Here is a 24,589-nt window from a genome sequence, read left to right as displayed (position 1 = left end):
ATCCATATTTTATCCCTCTGAATGTTACCCGCATTTCCAATCACAGTATCGGTCATCAATGTGGATAACAGGCCTGTTGCCTTTAACTTTCCCTATTCTCTCCACATCGTCTATGTCAACTTCGTTAAAATTAATTTTCATTTTCCCCAGAATTAAATCCACCACTTTGTAAATTGTAAGCACTTTATCCTCCCTCTTCTCCTGAGGCACACTATATATAAATAGACATTTCTTTCTGCAATTTTGAATACTGGCTTCCACTTCTGCTTTAAGTTTCAGCGCTTCCTCTTCTAATTGAATGGGTGAAAACCATAACGGTATAAGTAACATTTTGGTCATTCAGAGAAAAAGACATTTAAACATCTTCAACACTCATATAAAGCATGGTATTTGTAGTTATACCACCCATCACTAGAGTGCAGAATATTACCGCTATCACTTGTATCCCCTGGTTGGTGAAAGGATACATCCTCCTGGAGTTACATCCTGCACTTAACTCATTTTTTAAAGAAATGTCACTTATACCGTTATGGTTTTCACCCATTCAATTGTCCTATTTTCTCCCTTAATGATGAAACTTCTTCAGCAGTGTTCCTCACTTGAGCTGTTGTGTCATCTGCCTTTTCTCGGAACCATTTCTTCATTTTGTCGAACTCCCCTCTTTGCTCTTGTATCATATTTTTGCCCCATGTGATTTATACTTGTCCCATCATTTTTTAAGGAGTTGGAGCCCTTTTCTATGCATTATATTTTGATATAGGTAGTAAGTTCCTTTGTTTCACTATTTATTGGTCAATCAGTTCCAGTCATTGTTTGATGGGCTTCATTTTGTACAGTTTCTTTTCATTAGGTGAGAATTGTAGGATTTCTGTGACAACAATATCCTTCATTCTTTAGAGAGTAAGTAGCTTTATCTGATTGAAGACTTAATTGTGTTGTTATTTGAGTAAAATTTTCACTAATTTTGTTTGACTGTGTACCTTCCTTAAAGATTGTTGTGTGTCAGTTTAAATTCTATTTATTTTTTTCCTTGCTTACAGTACTAGTGGCGGTGTGGATGCCTTCACTGAAACTACATCTGATTTAAAATCACTCAGAATAACCCGTTCCTTAACCAATGATAACAAGGAGAATAGCAATGCCAGTATTACTACATCAGGTAAGATTTGGATATCGTAACAGTAGAACATTATTTAAAAACTGTTACAGTGTAACTTCGATAATTTGAAGCTGATGGGACCGCAATGAAAACGCAATTTACCCAAAATTTGAATTAGGAAACTATAAGAAAAACTGGATCTAAAATGGGTACAGCAAGAAGGAAAAAGACAATTTTATTGAACTCAGATGGTAGTAATGAGAAGACTGTATATGGTACAAAATTACAGGGCTTTGAACACAAGAATTGTAGAGTACTGGACACAATTAAATTGAAATAACAAATAACGTAGTTCAACCTATTCAATACAAGTAAATAAGAAATGTAGTGTTACTTATTTAATTATAAACGGAAGCGGTACCGGTTTCGACCCCAATCTGGGTCATCATCAGCCGAATAAAAATACAAAAACAATGCATACGAAAAAAAGAAATTAAAGGATGAGAGTCTTTCACAAAAACAGTTGAAGAAGCAATATAAGATAATGGGGATTAGCACTGCGCGATTTTAAATTGTAAAATAGAAGTAGGTCGTCTGTCACTTATATAAAGTAAGGCACAATCTTCTGAAGAGTAGCACAACACGCATGGTTCGGCACTGTCTCAAAATGATTACGAGAAGAGGTGAACAGTTAAGTGAGCCAGCCTGCATATACTATCAGGTGCAAAGTCACAACACAATTTAATAAGTATCAAGTCCCAAAATTGTGTAGAAGACGAGTTGCTTGACTGAAGCGAAATGCTAGCTCCTGAAGATCAGCGCAACATACTCAATGTCCGGCACTGTGCTTTAATGATCCAGCCTATAATTGTTTTGGTTGCAAAAATGTATATAATACAATTTAATATAATGTAATGTAATTGAAGTATGTAACTGAGTATGTAACAATTACAGGCTGGATCATTAAGCTACTCACAGTTTCGTCAGCATTTGAAAGTACTACTTCTACTTCTTCTAGATTTTACGATTTAAAATCGCGCAGTGCTAATCCCCCTTATCTTATATTGCTTCTTCAACTGCCTTTGTGAAAGACTCATCCTTTAATTTCTTTTTTTCCTATACATTGTTTTTGTATTTTTATTCGGCTGATGATGACCCAGATTGGGGTCGAAACTGGTACCGCTTCCGCTTATAATTAAATAAGAATGTAACACTACATTTCTTATTTACTTGTATTGAATAGGTTGAACTATGTTATTTGTTATTTCAATTTGTGATACAGTTCAATATCAGTAGGTAAGAAATTCAACAGAATTGAATGTCAGATTGGTGATACAGAGCTAGAACAGGTCGATAATTTCAAGTATTTAGGTTGTGTGTTCTCCCAGGATGGTAATATAGCAAGTTAGATTGAATCAAGGTGTAGTAAAACTAATTCAGTGAGCTCGCAGTTGCGATCAGCAGTATTCTGTAAGAAGGAAGTCAGCTCCCAGATGAAACTATCTTTACATCGGTCTGTTTTCAGACGAACTTTGCCTTATGGGAGCGAAAGCTGGGTGGACTCAGGATATCTTATTCATAAGTTAGAAGTAACAGACATGAAAGTAGCAAGAATGATTGGTAGTACAAACAGGTGGGAACAATGGCAGGAGCGTACTCGGAATGAGGAGATAAAGGCTAATTTAGGAATGAACTCGATGGATGAAGCTGTACGCATAAACCAGCTTCGGTGTTGGGGTCATGTGAGGCGAATGGAGGAAGATAGGTTACCTAGGAGAATAATGGACTCTGCTATGGAGGGTAAGAGAAGTAGAGGGAAACCAAGACGACGATGGTTAGACTCGGTTTCTAACGATTTAAGAGGTATAGAACTAGATGAGGCCACAACACTAGTTGCAAATCGAGGATTGTGGCGATGTTTAGTAAATTCACAGAGGCTTGCAGATTGAACGCTGAAGGCATAACAGTCTATAATGATTATGCATGTATGTACAGTTCAATACAGAACATCATGAAATTTTGATCTTTAAACAGTACTGGACAATAAAACATGAAAATAAGGAGTACATGCCATTCACATCTAGTATTTTTATAGCTGTTTAAAAATGTGAGAGTTAGTTGATTGGTTTTTATTATTTAATACACCGAATAGTAAGTAATTCGTCTTTTTCGTGGCGAAGTCAAGGCTCAAGGCCCTCTCTTACACTTAACCACAACATTTAAAATAAATAACATACATATCATTTTTAAATACAACAAATCTTTTTTTAAATAATATACTACTAATAGCAGATATGGAGATAGTAATAAAAGAAATAGAATGTACAACATGACAATATAAATGAACATAATTTTAAAAGTAACACTAGTAATAATAAAAGAAGGAAACACACTAAAAACCTGTAACTAGCAAATATATTTCTAATTTTTATGAAAATAAGCTCATTCACGTACTTGTTCACACTACGCGCATCGAACAAGTCAGCTAAAAGTATTCAGCAAGCGATTTCGGCAATCCATCTTAAATCTGCTACAAGAATGTAAATCCCTAATGGTAGCAGGGAGGTTATTCCACAGCCTAGCAGCAGTGACTACAAGGGAGCGGTTGTAAGTCCTAGAGTGACTGAGATATATTGTTAAAAAGGACCCGATCGTGTATCGTGGTTATGATAAAAGGAGAGAATTAAAGTTTGATGAGAGATAATTCATTACACCTGATTTTAGAGCTCAACGCAGAAGGGACAACATGTGGAGACTGCGACGCTCATGAACACAAAGCCATGACAACTCCCTGTAATAAGTTGAAATGTGAGAATCATATCGCAGCTCAAATATAAATCAAGTACAGGTGTTTAAGCTCTGTTCGAGCATCTTTTTACTGTCTTGAGATAAGTCCGTAAGTAAAATGTCGCAGTAGTCTAGATTTGGTAAGATGAGGGGTTTTACCAGTTGTATTTTAAGATGTTTTGGAAATATAGTAGAGTAACGTTTGAGAGAAAAAAGGGATTTCTGTACCTTACAGCATGTATTTGTCACTTGCTCAGTCCAATTTAGTGTCTCAGTCATTATAACACCGAAGTTTCCTACTGACGTACAATAGGGCACGACACTATTATTTAAAATAATTGGGAGTACATGTCTACTTTTTAACAAGGTAGAGTTTCTTTTGGTACCAAATATAATGGTCTGAGTTTTGTTAGGATTTATTAACGAGCTGTTATTTTTGGCATAGTCATTCAGTCGTAAGTCAAAATTTACTCTGTCAATGGCTACATCTATGTCTTGTGGATACGAATGATAATAAATATGAAGATCTGGATAGATCTGGTACTTGCTATATTTCAATGCATCCCCTATGTCGTTCACACTAACAACAAATAAAAGTGGGTCCAAAAAGACCCCTGCAGGACACCTGTTGACTTGTTATGCCATCCTGAGTACATTGTTCCCACTGATACTTGTTGCTGATGGTAAGGAAGGTAGGAGCTAAAAAATTTAAGAGATATCCCATTAAAGTTGAGACTACGGAGTTTCAGCAGTAGTAATCCAGGGCTCTGTCAAAGGTGCTGCTTAGGTCTCGTAGCGTTGCTACAGTCACATATCATTGGTCTATTGCATGACTGATATCGTCCGTAACTCTCAGTAATTCTGTCGCGGTACTATGTCCTTTTTTTAAAGCCGGATTGAAAAGGGTCAAGGAGGGAATTCCGGGTCAGGTATACAGTGATTTGTGCATGAATCAGATGTTGGAGTGCTTTTGCGAGGGGTGGTAGGATGGACACAGGGCGGTAATCTGATGGAGACTCCAGGGTAGTGTTTTTCGGGATTGGCCTTATTAGTGCGTCTTTCCAAACGTTAGGGAATACTCCATTCGTCAGGCAGTAGTTGAATATGTGAGTCAGTATTGGCAGTACAGCCCCGATGTTTTTAATTAATTTTATCGAGATACTGTCATTACCTGTAACATCGGAAGCGATAGAGTACAGCACGCACTTAACATCATTTGTGGTAACGGTGTGAAAAGAGAACTGGTCACGCTCGGAACAGCGTGCTGAGTTTGTGGGATTAGCCGGTAATGGAACTGGTCCGACTTTAGGCTGAGAAAAGTAATCATTTAATGTATCTAGGGATACAGTGGGAACGTGCTCTTCTACAGCTTTGCCTATGCCCAGACATTGTAGCTTCTTCCATGTTTGGTTTAAATTATTATTTCCCGCTAACTGTTGAAAGTAGTGGCATTTACTGTTTCTAATTAGCTATTTAACTTTTTCTCAATTTCCTGTATTGCTCAAAGTCATCTTTGTCACATGTTCGTCTGAATTGTCTGTACCAACAGTCATGGCTGGCCATAGCAGATCTTATCTCGGTCGTCAGCCACTGGGAAGGGGGGGGGGTAAATCTTACCTGTCTCTCCGGAGCATGTTTGTCATACAAGTTCAGCACTAAAGAGTTGAATCTGTTAACTTTTGAGTCAATGTCATGATGATTACGTATGTCATCCCATGGTAAGTTATATGCACCATTGCGTAGGTCATCTAATTCAATATGTTTTACGTCTCTTAAATTAACGTAGCGTGCTTTATACTTTGATCCTCGGATAGAGTAATATAAGTACAATAAGTCGTGAATTGAAATCCCAGGAGCTGGGATCTGCCCGTGTGTAATGACTTTCTGGGGTTGATTTGCAATAATTATAAGGTCAATTAATGTGTAAGTTGAGTGGTCAGGGTAGTAGACATGGTTCATAGCATTAAGTGGTAGGATTTCCATGCTCAAAGCATGGAATATGTAACACAAACTTATCCTATTCACTGCTTTGTTTTAACAAGTCGGTATTAAATTTGCCCATTACTATGACATCTTCGTAGACCGAGATAAGATCTGTTTAAGCTGCTACGAAGTCCTCCATTTGTCTAATATTAGGTGGCTTATATACAATTCCTATTAACATTTTCTTCTTACAGTCTAGTTCAATAAACATATACTCGGGTCGCAGGGGTTCTGAGGTGCAGATAATCTTGCATTTTCATTCCTGTAGTAAAAGGCTACTCCACTACCTCGTCTGTCAGTGTGGTTGTGTCGTAAGAGCGAGTATCCGTCAAGATTTACAGCACAAGGTGGCAAATCTCCACATAACCAGCTTTCTGATATGCCAATACAATGCACCTTATTATTTTTGAAAATAGTCTGTAGTTCTTCCAAGTGAGCTGCAATGGATAGTGAAATTAGGTGATAGCAGGACAGAGCTCTCGGATGATTCATCAGCTGTCACCCCAGAATGGATCCCGTTGCCTCAGGGTATGGGAGGGGTAAGGATTGAGTTAAGAGGGGAGGCGAGGAATGTGGGTCGTTGACATAAGGGACAGATTCATCTACAAACATAACAAGAAAATTAATAGTAGGTACATGAAATAAGATGAGCTTACCTTAGAACAGCACTGAATACATCCACCGACTATTACATACTCACACCACTCACACACAAACGTAAACTACTGAAAACACACATAATAAAATTGAACAGTCCACTCGTCACAGCCAAGGCATTTAATTGTGCAATCGTGCATATTTGAGTCTTCATGTTATATTTTAAAACACACATTCTCCCGTCCTGAGTCCAACAGTTTCTTGGTCCCCAAAAGTCTCTGGCATGATTTAATATCGCTTTCCTCACACTTGTAAGGGACTCTGTGAGAAGCCCGCTCCCGTTCAGCGCACGCTTGGTGCACCACACCCGATCTCGATCGTGATAGCGCAGAAATTTGATTGTGATCAGGCAATTTCCTTGCGCAACCACTTGTGCAGATGTCCGTTATCAGCACCCTAACCGGTGATAGCAGTCAACATCACTCATTGAGAGATCAGTCGAAAATTTACTTTTGATTATGTGCGAGACTTGTAGACATCTTCGGATTATTCTTCCGGTACGCCGTGTAGCAGTAGGGAATTGCTGTGTTTGTATTGCTCTGCCTCATCCTGTTTCTGAATTTTGTCCTCGTTTCTTCAGGTCACCAATTGCTGTTGTTACTTGCGACTTGAATGCCTGGAAATCGCCATCCTGCATTTGAAGCACAGTCGGAGGGTTGGCAGCACTTACAGTGGAGTCCAAACGAGCTTGAGTGTCCTTCATGACCTCTTCAAATTTACTTATTTTCCTAGTTGCTTCTTTCAGAGCAATGGCGGGAGTGTAAAACTGAAGCTTGTCAATTTATGTTCTACAACTATGCACAGATTAAACACTTTCTGCAACTTATTATGCGAATTGAGTAGGATGTTTACGGAGGGATATTACTCACTCAACACACTAGTCACCATTTTGTTCAAGTGAATTAAGAGCATTAAAAATATCTTCTCTTACATTTTGTTGCCCCTCAACAAACTGCCTTAATTCCTGAACATGGTTTGAAGCTTGAGTAGCCATTCTGACCAGCATTTCAGGAAGTTCTGTTTCCTCCACTTGGCCTTCAGTTGCACCTTCATGCTTGGTAACATCAACAATGATGTCTGCATCAGTCAGCTCGCTGCACACTTCATAGTCAGAAAGTCATCATAACGAACATTTTGCTGCGTCAATTTCTTCTCAATTCTAAATTGTAGGTGTTTTCATTTTCCTCTTCAGTATGACAGAAGAAAGCAGCTTTCTGAAATTGTTGACTTGAGACACTTTGTCCCACACACTGTTGCACATTTGAGCAGCTTGAAGGAGGTTTATTTTGATCTTGTCCTGTTCGTCCAAGTAAGTGCCAGAAAGTATATTCTGCACTAACGACCTTCTGTAAAAGTGTTTGAAAATTGTAATGATGCTCTGATCCATAGGTTGCACTACAGAAGTCATGTTGATAAGAAAAATGATGACCTTAATGTTTTCTATAAGGGGAATTGAGTTGTGTGCATTGCAGTTGTCAATAAATAGGATTATTATTCTTTGTTGTTTTTTAAATTTCTTGTCAAGTTTCAAGAGGCATTTTTTCAAAAATCTCACTTGTCATTCAAACTATCTTATTTGATTCGCACTCCACCGGTTTAGTTTTCACATTTTCGAAATAGCGTGGATTACATGACTTGCCTGTCATGAGTAACAGTAGTTTCTCGGAATTGTCCATATTTGCACCTAACAAAAGTGTAACCTGCTCTTCACTGAGTTTTCCTCCACTGCATTTCTCACCAGTAAATGTCAGTGTCTGTTCTGGAGTGCATTTAAAAAACAAACCCGTTTCATCAACGTAGGGGCGCATAGAACGTTTGAACGCCAGAGGTTCCTTACAGATTTTTCCTCAGTGATCATGATAAAGACAAATACAACTTCACTTTTGATATATTTGTGTCACAATTGATATTTCTTTACAGCTGACATATTACAGAAATATACTCACAGGCGTCATACGTCTGTGTTTAAGCCAATTTTTTGATACCTTTTTCAAAAACTAAACTTTGAATTGTTAAAATTTATTCTAACTGCAACAGATTTTTTCGTAAAGCTATGCATATTTTACAGAAGTAGTAAGACTTAATTAAAACACCAAGAAAACACAATAATTGCGTACTGTAACAATGCGTGACGCAACTAATTACATATTTACACTGGCAGTTTTCTAAAAAAATTCCCAAGTACTTCTCAGATCAGTGTAAGTTTATCCAGCAATTTTTTGTTCCTCTCTGCTATTTATATCTTCAAATCTAAGAGCTTGCAGTAAGAACTTAAAATGCTTGAGAGCAATAATTTCGAAAGAATTCAACACCAGTGCCATCTCATGTCCAAGGATCTTCCAAATTTCAGAATTCCTGACATATACAGTACAAAAGATCAAAAATGGCTTGAATTTCTGCAGTCATGTTCATCGCGTCTCTTTCCTGCGAGTAATTACTTTCTCTATCTATATGTTTGTAAATTTGGTTATGTCATTCACTATTTCGTCAGCGAAATACAGTTTCCACAGATCTAGTGGGATGCATGCTTCAACGGTTGTCTCCGCACTTGAGGTAAATGGGTTCGTGTTTTAGTGCAAGCAAGAGTTCTAACATTTTTAGGCAGTGCATGAACGTTTCAGTGTGTTGTTCCATCTGTTCCAATATCTTGTATACGGGTTGGTTTATTGCATTTACTTCCTTGTCTAATTCACCTAGTTCCTATAATTCATCAACCTCCAACATATCTCCATAATCATCATTTACTGTTCAGTTAGCGTCTCTTCAGCGAATAACTTCTTCGAAATGAACCGTCGCTATTTGCATTTAGCAGTTCTTGCCGCTACTCACATCCTACAGTGCCCACTAGTCTCCAAATTATTTAGTTTTCTTCTTACATGAGATATCAGAATGTCAGAAAGCACTACACTACTGAAATATTTACACATTGAGTATAAATGTTTGCATAATTTCCATAACATAAGAAGTCGCACATGGATGAAAACTCCGGCTCGCTGAGAAACATGCGGTTTCGCACGCGGGCGAATACTCCAGGCGTTGATGAAAAGCGCATTCATACTGACGATGTGATTCTTGCCAGGCTAAAACTTCCCCCACAACTAGCCAGTATATGACTCTGCAGCGACCATATCAACGGATCCACTTTCCCCACAAGCATTTTTGAATGGGCTTTTATTTCTGTCTTTAAAGCCATCGAGCCACCTCGTCCTCGCCTTGAAACTGTTTTCCTCAAGCCTGTAGCAAACTCTTCTGCTTTTGCTTTACATACATTCATCAATGTCTGGATGTTCTGGTCAACACACTCTTAGTCCTGTACTAATTTCTGCACAGTTCAAAATTTTTATCCTTATTCTTCTGGAATGTTGACAGTGCATAAGCCAGTATTCCAAATTCTTTAGCAATGTCTTATATCCTTTTTACGCATTTTTCCACTTCTTCAATAACTAATTTTTTCCTGCCCGAGTCAACGATTTTTACTGAATATGTGAGGGCTTGGAAAGAGCCATGATAACATACAGTACTTTATAGAGTGCAGACTTCTCACAAAACACTACACAAGTACCCTGAAGAGACTTAGTAAGATGCTCGGACCTTTCACGTCTTTAAGAAGACCGACTGCTGTGAGTGTAGTGTGATGACAGTGGAAGTGACCTGGAGAGCGTTGAGCACAGACACTCAGCGCCAGCCAAGGATTCAGCGGCCGGTGCCAACGTGGTGGTTGAAAACTAGAACTGGACTATTTAAGTAATGAAAACTATTCAGAAATAAAAACTTTTCTATAATTTTAAAGATTTTGACTTCGAATTAACCAATATAAATTTGAATTAGAGATGACATTTTAACATTTTGTTAATAGGAAATTCAAGGGACCACAGAAAGAGTTGGAATTATTGACGAATTCAAATTAAAAACGTTTGAATTATCCAGGTTACACTGTAATATTTATGACTGCACATTCCATTTATTATTTTGCTATAGACAAATCATTATAATCACCATCATCATCACTTTTTCTTCAAATGCAGAGTCAGTTTTTCAAATCGCAGAATGCCATTTTGATCTGTCAAATACATTTGCTGGGTGTAAGTCGACACATTTTGTATTAGAGTTATTTGTATCTCACCATCATTAATTAGGTCATCCTTGTAGGCATGGACTATCAACTTCAAAATTTAATATGCCATCAGTGACAGTTTCATGTACAGTATGTCAGACTTGGCCATACCACTGGGGGTGTTTCTCACACCCTTTCATAAATAGGTATGCCACACATCTGCTGCCTGATTTTGTTGAAGATGTGATCTAACCATGTAATTCTCATTCTCTGAATAACGTGGATTTGGTGTTCTACACACTTTGTTGCCGACCAACAATCTGATCCATATTGCTTGACTGGGTAGATCGCAGTGCGATGTATCTTGTATTTAAAATGATGGGTATGTGGGGGTCGCGTAGCACACCAGTGTTTTATCTCCACTGCATCCAAGTCGAATTTTTCCTTGCTTGCACATCATTATTCAGATTGCTATTACTCTGCAAACGGAATCCCAGGTATCCGATCAGGAAGATTTTATAAGATTCTGGCTATTAAAATTAGTACCATCGCCCGGAGTAGTCTGCATGTACTTGGTGTGCTTGGATTCCATATTGGCATAAATGGTCGTTCCAATATTGTAGATCCAACTTGCTGGTACTTGTGAGGAGAATGTTGTGAGCATAATGGAGGGTACAGGGAAGCTTGCTCTGGAAGTCGTGCATCTTCGTATCCAGAACGAGGATGTTGCAGATCCATCTTTCTGCAGGTAGACTGTCATGAGCGTAAAGGAGGATCATGGAAGCTTGCTGTGTATGTCGTACGTGATTGTTTCCAGAAGGAGAAGGAGCATTTAGGAATAGCCCTGACAATTACAATATTTAAAAAATGTCACACACAAAAGCTATTTCTCCAAATAGGAGCAGTATGTTTACTCCATACCTGCCAACTTTCCTGATATAGGCAGGAGACTCCCGATTTTCAACAGTTTTTCCCGCCTCCCGATTATTCTATTATTTCTCCCGATTTTAGCTTATTTTTTGGTGAACTTCAAACATTTGTTTTCAAATCCGGCCATTTCAGCTTTTTTACGCCAGTGGCCGGAAGTCCTTCGCTCATGGGCCGCTTTCAAACGAAATATCTACGTTTATTAATGCGAGAAATATGCTCGAATGTGTGATGTTAATTGAAAACTGTATATCGCGACGTGTATATCGATTGTCAACCTCTCATTCTCGTGTGCGCTTCGTTCGTGTTCATTCACATCAGTCTAGTCGATTCTAGGGACTACTCGCTAGATATTGAGTCTTTCTTAGTAATTTAGTGACAGAACTTCAATTATAACGACTAGTGACTTTTTAGAGATTTTAGGAGCCATTTGGAGACAATTCTGACTAATTTTAATGTACCTCAATATAAATAAGAGTTTTGTCTGTACATTGCTCAGAATTTAAAAAGAATGATATTTCCGTACCGGTCGTGACCATATTAAGAAGGGGAAATGCAAGTTTTAATTTTCCGTAATTTCTGTCTGTATGTATGTATGCACACACGTTCATCACGAGAAAACAGCTGAAGAGAATTTAATGAAAATCGGATTATAATGTCAGGGAATAAGTCGCTACAATCTAGGCCATAATTTTATTCACACTGAGTGAAATGGTAGTTTAGGGGAAGGCCTAAAATTTAATTCTCAAATATTTGTTGTGATTTTATGTAATTATTGGTCCTAGCGATAAATACTACATAATTAAAGTTATATATTATTAAACTTCCTATCATGTATGTCTTATACATTTTTACCGTAGTGGCTATGATAAGACATATTCATGAATTTGGAATTTTTTTGCTAAGTCCATATCAGCACCGAGGTACGAGAAAATGGGTGAACAGAATTTTATGTAAAGTCGGGGAATAAGGAACTACAGTCTATGCAATAAATAATTTTATTCACTCTGTTCAAAATGGTAGTTTAGGGGAAGGTGCCAAAAATTTCATTTTTAATTACCTATCTTACTGGTCATATTGAAAAGTAGCCTACTACATAGCAAAAGTTATAGAGAATACAATTTCCGATTATTTATGTCTTATTCAGTTTTAATGATGATGATGCTTGTTGTTTAAAGCGGCCTAACATCTAGGTCATTCAGTTTTGCAAGACATAATTCTCATGATTGATCTGTATTGAAACTGACAAGTAAATTATCACAAATAATTTATTCTATTATCACCACCTATTCAATACAAGCCACGTGCTACATGGATGAAATGTACATAATACTATATACATTTCTCAGGGACATTAATCCATGTATGGATAGATAATGTTTCAGGCATTTGACCTTAAGGTTACCTACAGGCTGATGATGCCTTTAACAAGGGGCGAAACATGTCCCTCCAAAGTGTATATAGTAGGCTATTATTAGATTTCATCCACTTAGCTCGTGGCTTGTATTGAATAGGTGGTCATAATAGAATAAGTTATTTTTGTGATAATTTGCTTATTCGGTTTTACCGTACTGAGTATAATAATATTGGTGATGATAGTGATTAAATTTTGAAGATGATTATAAGAATGAGAAAAAAGTCGTGAAGGAATGATCGTTTGAATAATAACACAAGAGGGAGTCATGAAAGAAAGGACGACTCACTTTACATAAGATGCTCTAATATCACAGATTGGGAAGAAAACTAAATGATAAGGTCTCCAATATAGAAAGCTCATAAAATTGATCAACAATAACATTACATTGACCATTGTTGGGATGTGCTTTGTGTATTCTGCTGCCATTATCTCCGATAGATGGGATTACTGCTGCGTATCGAGTATAACAGCCTGTCTGAATATTGGCGGGAAGTAGCTGGGGAGTGGGGAGTTAGATCTCTCTCTTCTTTAGTATGCCATTCCTCTGGTTCTTAATTTTCTGATACTACTGGTACGTAACACACTGGATCATCATAGTATTACAGCTATTCAATCCCTACTCTGAGGTAGTGATTTGAATGAGCAGTGTGCACACATAAATGGAAATAATTACACAGGAGTGTTCGCGGCTGTCTGCAGCCTGGTCATTCTAGCTCTGAAACTTTGAACTGTTAGATCGACACCGTAGTACTTTTTGATAAAAGTGAGAAAATGTACTGTTTTCATTTTATCGAATATTTCATATGGCAGCATTGCTTTTAATTGCGACATTCATACTGGCTTCACAATGAAGTATTTATTTATTTTCCACCTAGTCGATACAATGATTGCCTAAGGCAATTTTTATTGGTCAAAAGTGGTACATGTTTCGTATATTATCAACATCTTCAGCCACATAACACAGTTTAGATGAAAAATATAAAATTGACAAAGTAATGCTTTAGAGGAAGTGTCCTTGAAATTAACATAAGGACACTTCCTCTAAAGCATTACTTTGTCAATTTTATATTTTTCATCTAAACTGTGTTATGTGGCTGAAGATGTTGATAATATACGAAACATGTACCACTTTTGACCAATAAAAATTGCCTTAGGCAATCATTGTATCGACTAGGTGGAAAATAAATAAATACTTCATTGTGAATCTATTGAAGTGCGATACGGACCATGAAGCTGATTTTATGTAATTCATACTGGCGTCATTGTAATGACCTATGTTGAGTTCAGTTGGGAAAACTATAAGGACAGTCTTTCTGAGAATTCTGTAGCGAAGCACAGGTACTTCAGCTAGTTATTTGATCCAAATAGCATTGCGCTTCGCATAATCACGCGGGCGCTTGATGCAATATATTAATCTATGCACTTGCTAAGTAATGGCATCTGAATGCATGACTGATTCACACATGTGGAGCATGAGTTCAAACTATTTTTGGTAGGCTTATCAGAGACCGATCATCTTACTCACATACTTGCTGTGAGGGAATAGATATGTGTAATTTTTAGCCTCGTATAGCAACAGTCGGACTTGAGATAATAAGTGTTATAAATATATCGTAGTACTGTATTGCGCAAGACATGTAGAATAAGCAGTTTTGACCAGTTGTATCTCCTGATTTTTCCTGATTTTCATATCAAAATCTCCTGATTTCTGGTTTTGTAACGTTGGCAGGTATGTTACTGATTTTTACCATATATATTGCCGTTCCTCTCCCCTCTGTCAGATATTAACTGCAATATGTCATCATTAGCCTCTTCTGAGTAGCATGTATTTGGCATATTTGCCTTTTCCTGTCGCTAGGTCTTTCATTTTTATTATTAACATTAATTATTAATTAATTATTAACATTAATTATTACTCCACCTAAAAGATGAAGATATGTATTGAATAGGAGGACAAATTAAATTTCCTTTGTAAAGGAATTTCATATGCTTGACAAAGTGTCGACAGAAATATTGTACACAACAACGGTCAGGAACAATTTGCACACTGATGTGCACAGTGTTCTTTGCAGCATAATCATGAACATTGTCTGCAATATGACACGACATAATTTGTCTCTTCTTAGAAGGATGTGTGGCAAATTGTCACCTTCATGTCACAGGGTCCAGCTTTCTCGTGAGAATATCCACTTTTAACTCCTAAATTTCTCCAAATCGTTATCGAAAGGTTATATATCATGATGTAGATTTGTATGTACTTTACACAAGTGGATGAGGAGGTCTGCTACTATGGTGTGGCAGTTTATAACACATGCATTCAAAGAACTGATGCTCATCATGAAATTAGACACAGAGGAACAGCCTCTAATTTTATGATCTCTGTTGTGGTTGACACATGTATCAACCTCTGATTTTATGGTGTAAACCTGAGTTGTCTGGCTTATTAACTTCATTGAGATTAGGCTAATCATGGGTTTTAATAATAAGACCACTTTTTTAGCCTTAGTTTTGAAGGAAACCAAGTTTAAAAAATCGAAACAGCACCTTGATGTTTCTACTTTCCTTTGTTCCTTACGCCTCTCCAGTAATCTCGTTAATTAGCAAGATTAACAGCCAACAAGTGCCATTTGTGACTTTCTCAGTGTAACTAAACTGTCATTGACCTGAAGCATCATTCAGTATGTCCGCGAAAGAAGCTATTCGTCGTGTAGCGTCTATTGAAGATGTTATGAAGGACTTCCAAGGCCGCCTGGAACACGTCGCAAGCTGCACCTGCCGCGCGGATGAGCTGCAGCGGCTAAAGGCTGAGTTCTCCCAGTTCCAAGAAAAGGTGTCTAGTGAGTTGAAAGACATAACAAAAAAAACTGGAATTTACTGAACAGCGCCTCGAACAACAGGCCGAGCTGCTTGATGAAGCTGAACAGTACAGCCGGCGGAACTGCTTAGTGCTGCATGGTATTCCAGAGGAGCCGGCAGAGAACGTTTATGATAAAGTTATCAACACGATGAAGGGCAAGTTAAATGTAGATATAACTATGTCTGATATAGATCGTTGCCATCGTTTAGGAGTGCTAAAACGAACCACAGCTCAGGTTGTTGCTACGGGTAAGCGCCCTATAATTATAAAGTTCGTGCGTTACCATGACCGGGACAGAGTTTGGAGGGCCAAGCGGCTGTTAAAAGGAACTGGCCTTCTACTGACTGAATCCCTGACAGGTATCAGAAAAACTATTCTAAACAGGGCACGTGATCACTTCGGACTCCGACGGGTGTGGACACAGGACGGCCGCATTGTTGTTTTGAAAGACAATGGACAGAAAATGTTTGTTAGCAGCATGGCACAATTAATAAGCCTTATGTGAGCGACGAGATTGACTAGGAAAAACAATGAGTGATATAATAGCGTATAATGTTTGTGTATGTGAATGTGATAGTGTTTGTGAGAGTGATTATGTAAATATTTCTGGAGGTGCTTATGAAACAACTAGGGTGAGTAGTTTGAATTTTTCTGTTGGCAATGGCTAACGTAAATGAGTCAATTATTTATACCGAACAGCATGTCCGTGATGTCATTGACACTATCCCTCTTCATTGTCGTCCGCCTTCACCCTTACCTTCCCCTTCACCAGCTGTGGCAGGAGACATTCTTAAGGAAATGTTAGCTCCCCACCAACAATATTTTCAGTGTTGTCATATCAATGCACAATCGCTTCTTTGTCACTTTGACGAAATACAGGCTCTATTTAGTAACAGTAACTTGCATTGTATTTGTGTAACAGAGACATGGTTACAGCAGTCACTCAAATCTGATCTCGTAAAGCTGAATAACATGACGTTACATCGCCTAGATCGTTTAAATCGTGTAGGGGGCGGTTGCGCTATATATTGCCGTAGCGACTTAAAAAGTAAAATAATTATGACCTCAGATCCTAAGACTCCATTTCGACCTGAATTCATGTTTGTTGAACTCTTGGTTAATAATCAAAAACTACTGATCGGAGTGGTATACAAGGCGCCGGACATACAACATATATCTGACCTAGAAGTGGCATTATCGAAGTTAACTCCGCTGTACGAAAACATAATCATTCTTGGTGACTTCAATACTAATCTCCTAGTTACAAGTAACGAATCAACATACTTACAAAACTTATTCCATGGCATGGATTACAATATACTGACACTAGACGCGACTAACCATGTTCACAGAATAAACCACACGTCTCACACACTGATTGACCTTATTATAACAAACAATCCGCAGAAAGTGGTAAAACATGGACAGCTTGCTGTACCAGGTATTTCGACCCACGATCTCATATACTTATGTTACTCTCTCAAGGCACCAAAGTACAAAACCAGGTACATAATGCGAAGAGACTTCAAGCATTTTAATACTGAGATAATACGAAATGAAGCATATCAATTGCCGTGGAATGACATTCTACTGACTAATGACATTGATGATAAGGTTGACAGACTGAACTCTTTAATATTAGGACTGTATGACAAACACGCTCCGAAGAAGCAAATTCGAGTTTCTCACCCTTCGTCTCCTTGGCTAACAAATGAAATTAAGTCGGTCATGGCAAATCGTGATGCTTGGTATAGGCGATTTAGGCGAACTGAAAGCACTAGTGATTTCGAAAATTACCGTATTCTCCGAAATCAAGTTAAGAAATTAATTCGTAACAGCAAGTATAAATATATTCAAGAGATAACAAACAGACGAAATTCAGCACTAATATGGAAACATTTGCATCAGATGGGTATAGGTCGCAGCCTGACCATGCAGACACCCAGTATACCACTTGATGATCTAAATTCTCATTTTACGAAAGCAGCATACACTAATAATGATATTACTGACAATAATGACTATGATGCTAACTATCCTAATAATGATAATAATAATAATAATAAAAAAAATAATAATAATAATAATCATCAACCAGTTGATGACCTAACTAATGATGATATTAACGCCATAAATGCTCATTCCCGAGTAAATCAAGTAAAATTCACTTTCAAAAAAGTTGGGGCGAACGATGTGAAGCGTGTAATTTACTCCCTCAAGTCTGATGCTCCCGGTAATGACGACATACCATTATCTTTCATAAAAAATATTATTGGTGCCATATTACCTATTCTGACGCATATATTTAATCATTGCCTTGTACAGGGAGTATTCCCAACTGTGTGGAAGCACGGTATCGTCATTCCTATTCCTAAGAAGAATTCTCCTAGTTTACCATCAGATTATCGCCCTATATCCGTTCTCCCACCCCTTTCCAAAGTACTAGAACGCTTGGTACACGAACAAGTCCTCACTTACTTGACTAATTTCTCACTGCTTGACCCTTACCAATCTGGTTTCAAGAAAGGACACAGCACAACGACTGCCCTACTGAAAGTAACTGATGATATCCGACAGGCAATGGACACTCGACAAGTGACTGTACTGGTTCTACTTGATTTTTCTAGTGCTTTTGATACTGTTGTTCCTCAACTGCTACTTTCAAAATTGGATTCATTAAATTTCAGCAAGACGGCAATAAACTTTTTCAGTTCGTACCTCAAAAATCGCCGTCAGTGTGTCAAAGTAAATAATAGCAGATCTGAGTGGCTTAACAAACCCCTCGGTGTCCCCCAAGGGTCTGTACTTGGACCATTGCTGTTTGCAATTTACTTACACGATGTTGCCAAATCGATTACACATTGCAAGTATCATCTTTATGCTGATGATCTGCAGATCTACTACCACTCAAGAACTGATAAAATTCAGAGTGCTGTAGAAAACGTTAATGCTGATTTAAGTCTCATAAGTAATTTTGCATTGAGTAACAATCTCAAAATTAATCCTCTTAAAACGCAAGCAATAATCATTGGTACTTCAAAAAACTTACACGTCTTAAAACAATACGAAATTCCTCCTGTAGCACTAAACAATACCATTATTCCATTTTGTGAAACAGTTGTGAATCTTGGTGTGGCTATAAGCGAAACATTGAACTGGTCGCAACATGTGATGAAAGTGTGCCAAAAGGTATATCAAAGCCTGCATCCTCTGAAGCGGTTTAAAAATATATTTCCGGTCCTTGAAAATAAAGCTCATTCAATCACTCTTGTTTCCAATTCTCGAATACTGTGATACAGTTTTTATTGATATCAATAACGAGCAAAGCATGAGACTGCAACGTGCCCAAAATGCATGCATCAGGTATGCATTCGACATACAACCATACGCCCATGTATCCCCATTCTATACACAATTATCTTGGTTACGACTGAATGACAGACGTAGACTCCACGCAACTACTTTGGTGTATCAAGTGCTTTCTGAAAACACTCCTCCTTACCTATCCACCAGATTTCGCTACCTTAGTTCCCTGCACCTGTTCAATACCCGGTCAGGCTGTACGCTAGAAATTCCTGTGCATCGAACCGCAACCTACAATAGATCGTTCACTATCACCGCCACGAGCTGGTGGAATGAACTCCCCAATGACATCAGGGAAGCTAAATCTAAGACAAAATTTAAAATCCTTTGCCAGCGTCATCTTTTAAGCACTTCCAGTCTTTCTTGAGTGTGAATGGGATGCATGAATGAGAGTGAATATGGTTGTTTATTGCAATGTGTTCCTGTATATAATTTAGTTATACTTTACTCACCTTAGTTTAGTTAGTGATACTTAAGTTGCTTTAGTTATACTTTAGGTTGTAAAGATTTCATATGTTTAAATTTTATGTAAAATATACATTGTATATACATGAAGTGGTTAAGTGTAAGAAAGGGCCGGGAGCCCTAACTTCGCCACAATAAAGACGCTTTAATAATAATAATAATAATAGTAGGTCTGTATTTTGCCTATTGGTCAATTTTTCTTCTATCATCAGCAAGTTTCACTCAGGTGAACCTGTTGTTCTACCATGATAATCCTGTTAGATCCATGGTGTGTCTTGCTAAACTTCTAACATAAAATTCCCCTAGTATTAATTAATAGATTTTCCAAGGTAGGGAGAAGCAATCTTATATTTTGTCTTAGCATCACAAATAATTACCAATTTGATGTCATACTTGCTGGGTATTGGAATATACATCCAGAATGGACATCTTCCATGAAAGCCCTTGCGTAAGCAATGTTCTGCAATATATTGTTAACAAATATTTCATATATTATAGATCCCTTATGGTCACAAAGGAATCATTCTCTTTCATTTCCAGCCAAGTATTTTTGTCATGAAAATGCAAGCATGCTATCAGAAATTCAAATCTTTCAAGGTTGTTGATCTGTATTTGGGATCACCATAAATCAGAGTCTACATTTCATCAGACTGACAAGTGGTAATTTTTTAGAGTTGCTGATAGGATGAAAAGACCTAATATGCCTTTTAACTTCAGAGGAGACTCATCATCTTGAGTACAAACTGGAAATTTGGACTTGCTTCTCTTCCTTTGAATTCCTTTTTGGTATGACGTGCTGATGACATACACGTGTTTTTATCATAGTGGCTGTAAAAGGCAAAGAGAAGGATTTCTGCAGATCATATTCATGTGTGGCCTTACATAATGGAGACTGTGTAAAATGGGTATCATTTCTACTAGGAGTGGGATATGCTTTCTTTACAAGTTGTGCAGACCAGTGTGAGGAACTTCTTAGCTAGTAAAATATTTGGTTTACTTACAAATGAGTTTATACACTTGTCTTCACTGGCATGGTTAGTGTGCTGGTCTGTGGTTCAACGGGTCCTGGGTTCGATTTATGGCCATTCAAATTCATAAGTAGAGCCACATCCTTCCAGACATGTGGTTTGCCTACATGCATCAATTCAGAGGACATACACCAGGCCACTCTGGGGGCCATTCACTACTACTACTACTACTACTACTACTACTACTACTACTACTACTACTACTACTACTACTATTATTATTACCGTAAACTGAGGTTAGTTACTTTGTGACAGTTTTGGCGATTTCTTCAGGATAATAAGAATAATATCATTATGTATTAAGGTTTTTCTATATTGTCGTATTCTTCCATCCTTTATTCATGTTCTGAAATAATTTTTATATGTGTATTTACATTTAATCACTTAATATTTCAAGAAGAACTTGTCACAATGTTACCCCGTTACTTTGTGGCACAATCTTTTTACCATTGTATTTCCATGTTTGGTGCAGATGTCACTACTTAAGACTCTGGCTAAATATAAAAGGAGAATTTCTTTCATAACCATGATAATACAACACACTGTATATTTTTTAAAACCTGAGATATAACCATTTGAAATAACTGCATCATTAAAGAGTGAATAGTTTACAAACTGTTTACTTTTTGCTGTGTTTTGTGAGTTCTGGAATGTCATAGATTTCAAGTTTTCTCCTTTGTATGGTTGGACTAATTTTACACCATATTTTGTCATCTGCATGCTATATTTCATCCTTGATATCCGCCCGCTTCATGGTGCTATCCATAGCACTGACAACTGCACTTTGATATCCAGCCACTTCACGGTGCTATCCATAGCACTGACAACTGCACCTTGTTTGTATACTTTTGTTACGATTCTTGGACAGTACAGTTATACGTGTCCCAATAATCTTATCATCGGATTCCGAGATACGATTTTCACGAATAGGAAGTTCTTCAGAGTCAGAATTAAATTCTTCTTCATGCAACGAGTTGTCTTTTGATTCAGTACAGATGTCATCATTGTCATTTTTACTTGAATTCTCGTTTCGGGTGTCGTGAATATTCTTTGAGGGACAGTTCCCGTCGGTGCCACTACAGCTAGGAATCTCATCTACAGTGTCAAAATCTGAAGCTGTCATACCTCTTCCAGGTGACACATCTATACATCTCCCCTTTCTTCACCCATTATTTGTTACCTTATCCCCTTTGAGAGTCAAGTGCTCAATGAAACTTACTTACAGCTTGTTTCACAGCATCACCTTCTACATCCATTGCCCTGTTATACATGTGCTTCAGCACTTCTTCCTGGCTTAGAGGGCAAATACTACATTTCCTGCATCAAGAACGTAGATTATTCAGACCATTTTTAACTATTTCTCAATTAGATCTTAACAAGAGATGGACATTCTTGCTCCAGTATAGTGGAATATCGTTTTCAGACTCCACATTACTAAAAAAGGCAATTTTAGAACACTGGGGTTACTTTGTGGCAGAGTCATTGTTGTCACAAAGTTACCCCTTAAACTTCTCCTCTTTATTTTATTTTAACATAAATAACTGAAAGAAAGTTCAAAGTGTCATGCGAATCATGCATTTTTATCAGGAAACATGAAATTAAGATTTCCACTTACTTTGATGTGTGTACCTCATTAACGTTTTCTGTCGCCGACAAAAGCTTCCCTCTGTTCACAAAATCATGTGCTCAGTACAATACAACAAAAGGATCTCTGTTGCCAACAATCCAACACTTAGGACATTATCATTGTACACACAGGTAGCAGCATTATTGAGGAGTGAAAACATATAGTGTTCATTGTCAGACCATCGATGCATATCCCGCGAAATATGAAATTATTATTTGGCGCGCACCTGTCACAAAGTAACCCCTGCAGTCACAAAGTAACCCCGGTTTACGGTATTATTATTATTATTATTATTATTATTATTAGCTTTAGTACCCGTCGTTAATGGGACAAACACTTGATGTGCATGATTATGCTTTTGTTCACCCTTCATATTTTGAGACACATTTATGGGTGTGCTCTTTCTCCCCATCAGCAGCTCTTCGTAGCATACTCGCTTCCTTGTACAGTGGCTATATGTACAGTGTTGGCAAATCCAGTCCAGCCGCCATGTTTTAGCCAAGTACTCAATCAGCTGATAGATGGAGAGTGATATTATTATTGTTTCAATAAAGAAAAGACTAGTTCAATATTTTAGATGTTACTTATTTTGCTTATATTGTGTGTATATATGCCTATCAGTATTTGTTATATTCAGAGTTTGACTACTTGGTGTAAGACTTCAGAATTTAGATTTACAGCTCATATAAATGTCACAATTATTTGTTCGAAATTCTGTGTTGGCAGCTAGGCCTATGATAACATTTATGTTATAATACATGTGGCATAAAATAGTATAGTCATTGTTTTGAATAATGTATGTAATGACTGTAAAGTTAGCCTACATTTAAATTAAAAAATTAACATTGCCGTATTCCAGAATGTATGTTAACATAACATATTGTACCATTCTACTCCTGGTACTAATATAAATAATGACGAAAGCCTGCTACTCTTTAGTGGTGAAACCAAGTAACTGTCATGGTCCCCGGGTAGTTGCATATAAAGCTCTGTTAATGACAGTTACGGTTTCATCCCCGCCATGGGCAATTAAATATTGGTATCGTTATACAATTTAGTTTGAGAAAATACTACTTGTTGCTTGGTAAAATCAAGCAGTTATCCTGGTCCCGGAGTACTTGTATATTCGGAACTCTGTTACCGATCACACACGGTTCGATTCCCGTGATGTGCGACTAATTCTGTGCCGCAGTTCGGTTAGTACTGGTAGATATCCACTGTATTTTAAACATTCTATTTTCTACTATCGGTTTTGCTAATACATTTTTATTACTGTTAATAATTCTGTTTTTTTTTTCTACCGCTCTTCCCACAACTGTGGGGTTGTGAGAGCGAACTGCGTCACGCATGTGGATTTGGCCCTGTCGAACTACCGGATGCCCTTCTTGACACCAATCCTATATGGAGGGATTTAATCACGATTACGAGTTTCTATGGTGGTTTGCAGTGTGGTGTGTTGTCTGAATATGAAAAGAAGAGTGTTGGGACAAAGACAAGCATCCAGTCCCCAAGCCTGTGTTATTAAAATACCCCGCCCGGCTGGGAATCTAATCCGGGACCCTCTAAACCCAAGGGCAATACGCTGACCATCCATCCACAGAGTCGGACTATTATCATTATAATGTATGGGAAAATTCAAGTTGATGCTAGGTGGCATTTATAACCACGTCCTTTAAGAGTTGAATGGCCATAAAAGCTTGAATTCGAGAATATATCCATCATGATAGCTCATGTAGTGGTTAGCGTGATTAGCTGCCACCCCCGGAGGACCGGCTTCGATTTCCGGCTGTGCCATGAAATTTGAAAAGTGGTACGAGGGCTGGAACCAGGTCCACTAGCCTCGAGGGGTCTGCTGAGTAGAGGTGGGTCCGATTCCCACCTAAGTCATCCTCAAAGTGGTTTTCCATGGTTTTCCACTCTCCTACAGGTAAATGCCAGGAGGTACATAACTTAAGGCCACGGCCTTCCTTCCCTCTTCCTTGCCTGTCCCAGTCTTCCCATCTCTCCACAAGGCCCTAAGTTTCACGCTCCAGGACACTGTCCTTCAGGCGGTAGAGGTGAAATCTCTCTCTGAGTACGAGGGGAAAACCCTAGAGGGTAAACAAATTAAGAAAGAAATAAAGATGATAGCTCATGTGATGAAAATGAATGAGACATAAATGATCAGGAGTGACCTTTCCGGTAACTTTTCTTATGAACAAGTTTTAGATTTTCGGGGATATTTGAAAATTTGTGGAAAATAATATAATCGTGAAAATCTGTTATTTTTCCGTGCACGGTAAAATCGCAAAAAACGTAAAAGATCAGAAATTATATTCTATTATA

At 37.8% G+C, this 24,589-nt stretch overlaps 1 protein-coding gene across 1 annotated transcript in view; it reads left to right on the top strand.

The window, feature by feature from the left end:
* Nup98-96 (nuclear pore complex protein Nup98-96) overlaps positions 1–24,589 on the top strand; it is a 474,154-nt gene that overhangs the window by 153,422 nt on the left and 296,143 nt on the right. Inside the window, exon 13 of the mRNA XM_067143470.2 lies at positions 1,041–1,159. Within this exon, the coding sequence (XP_066999571.1) occupies positions 1,041–1,159 (119 nt within the window). The remainder of the gene's footprint in view (positions 1–1,040; positions 1,160–24,589) is intronic.

The sequence above is a fragment of the Anabrus simplex genome, chromosome 3 (assembly GCF_040414725.1).
Source record: "Anabrus simplex isolate iqAnaSimp1 chromosome 3, ASM4041472v1, whole genome shotgun sequence".
NCBI classification, from domain to species: Eukaryota; Metazoa; Arthropoda; class Insecta; order Orthoptera; family Tettigoniidae; genus Anabrus; species Anabrus simplex.
This window is presented reverse-complemented; position numbering and strand designations above follow the sequence as displayed.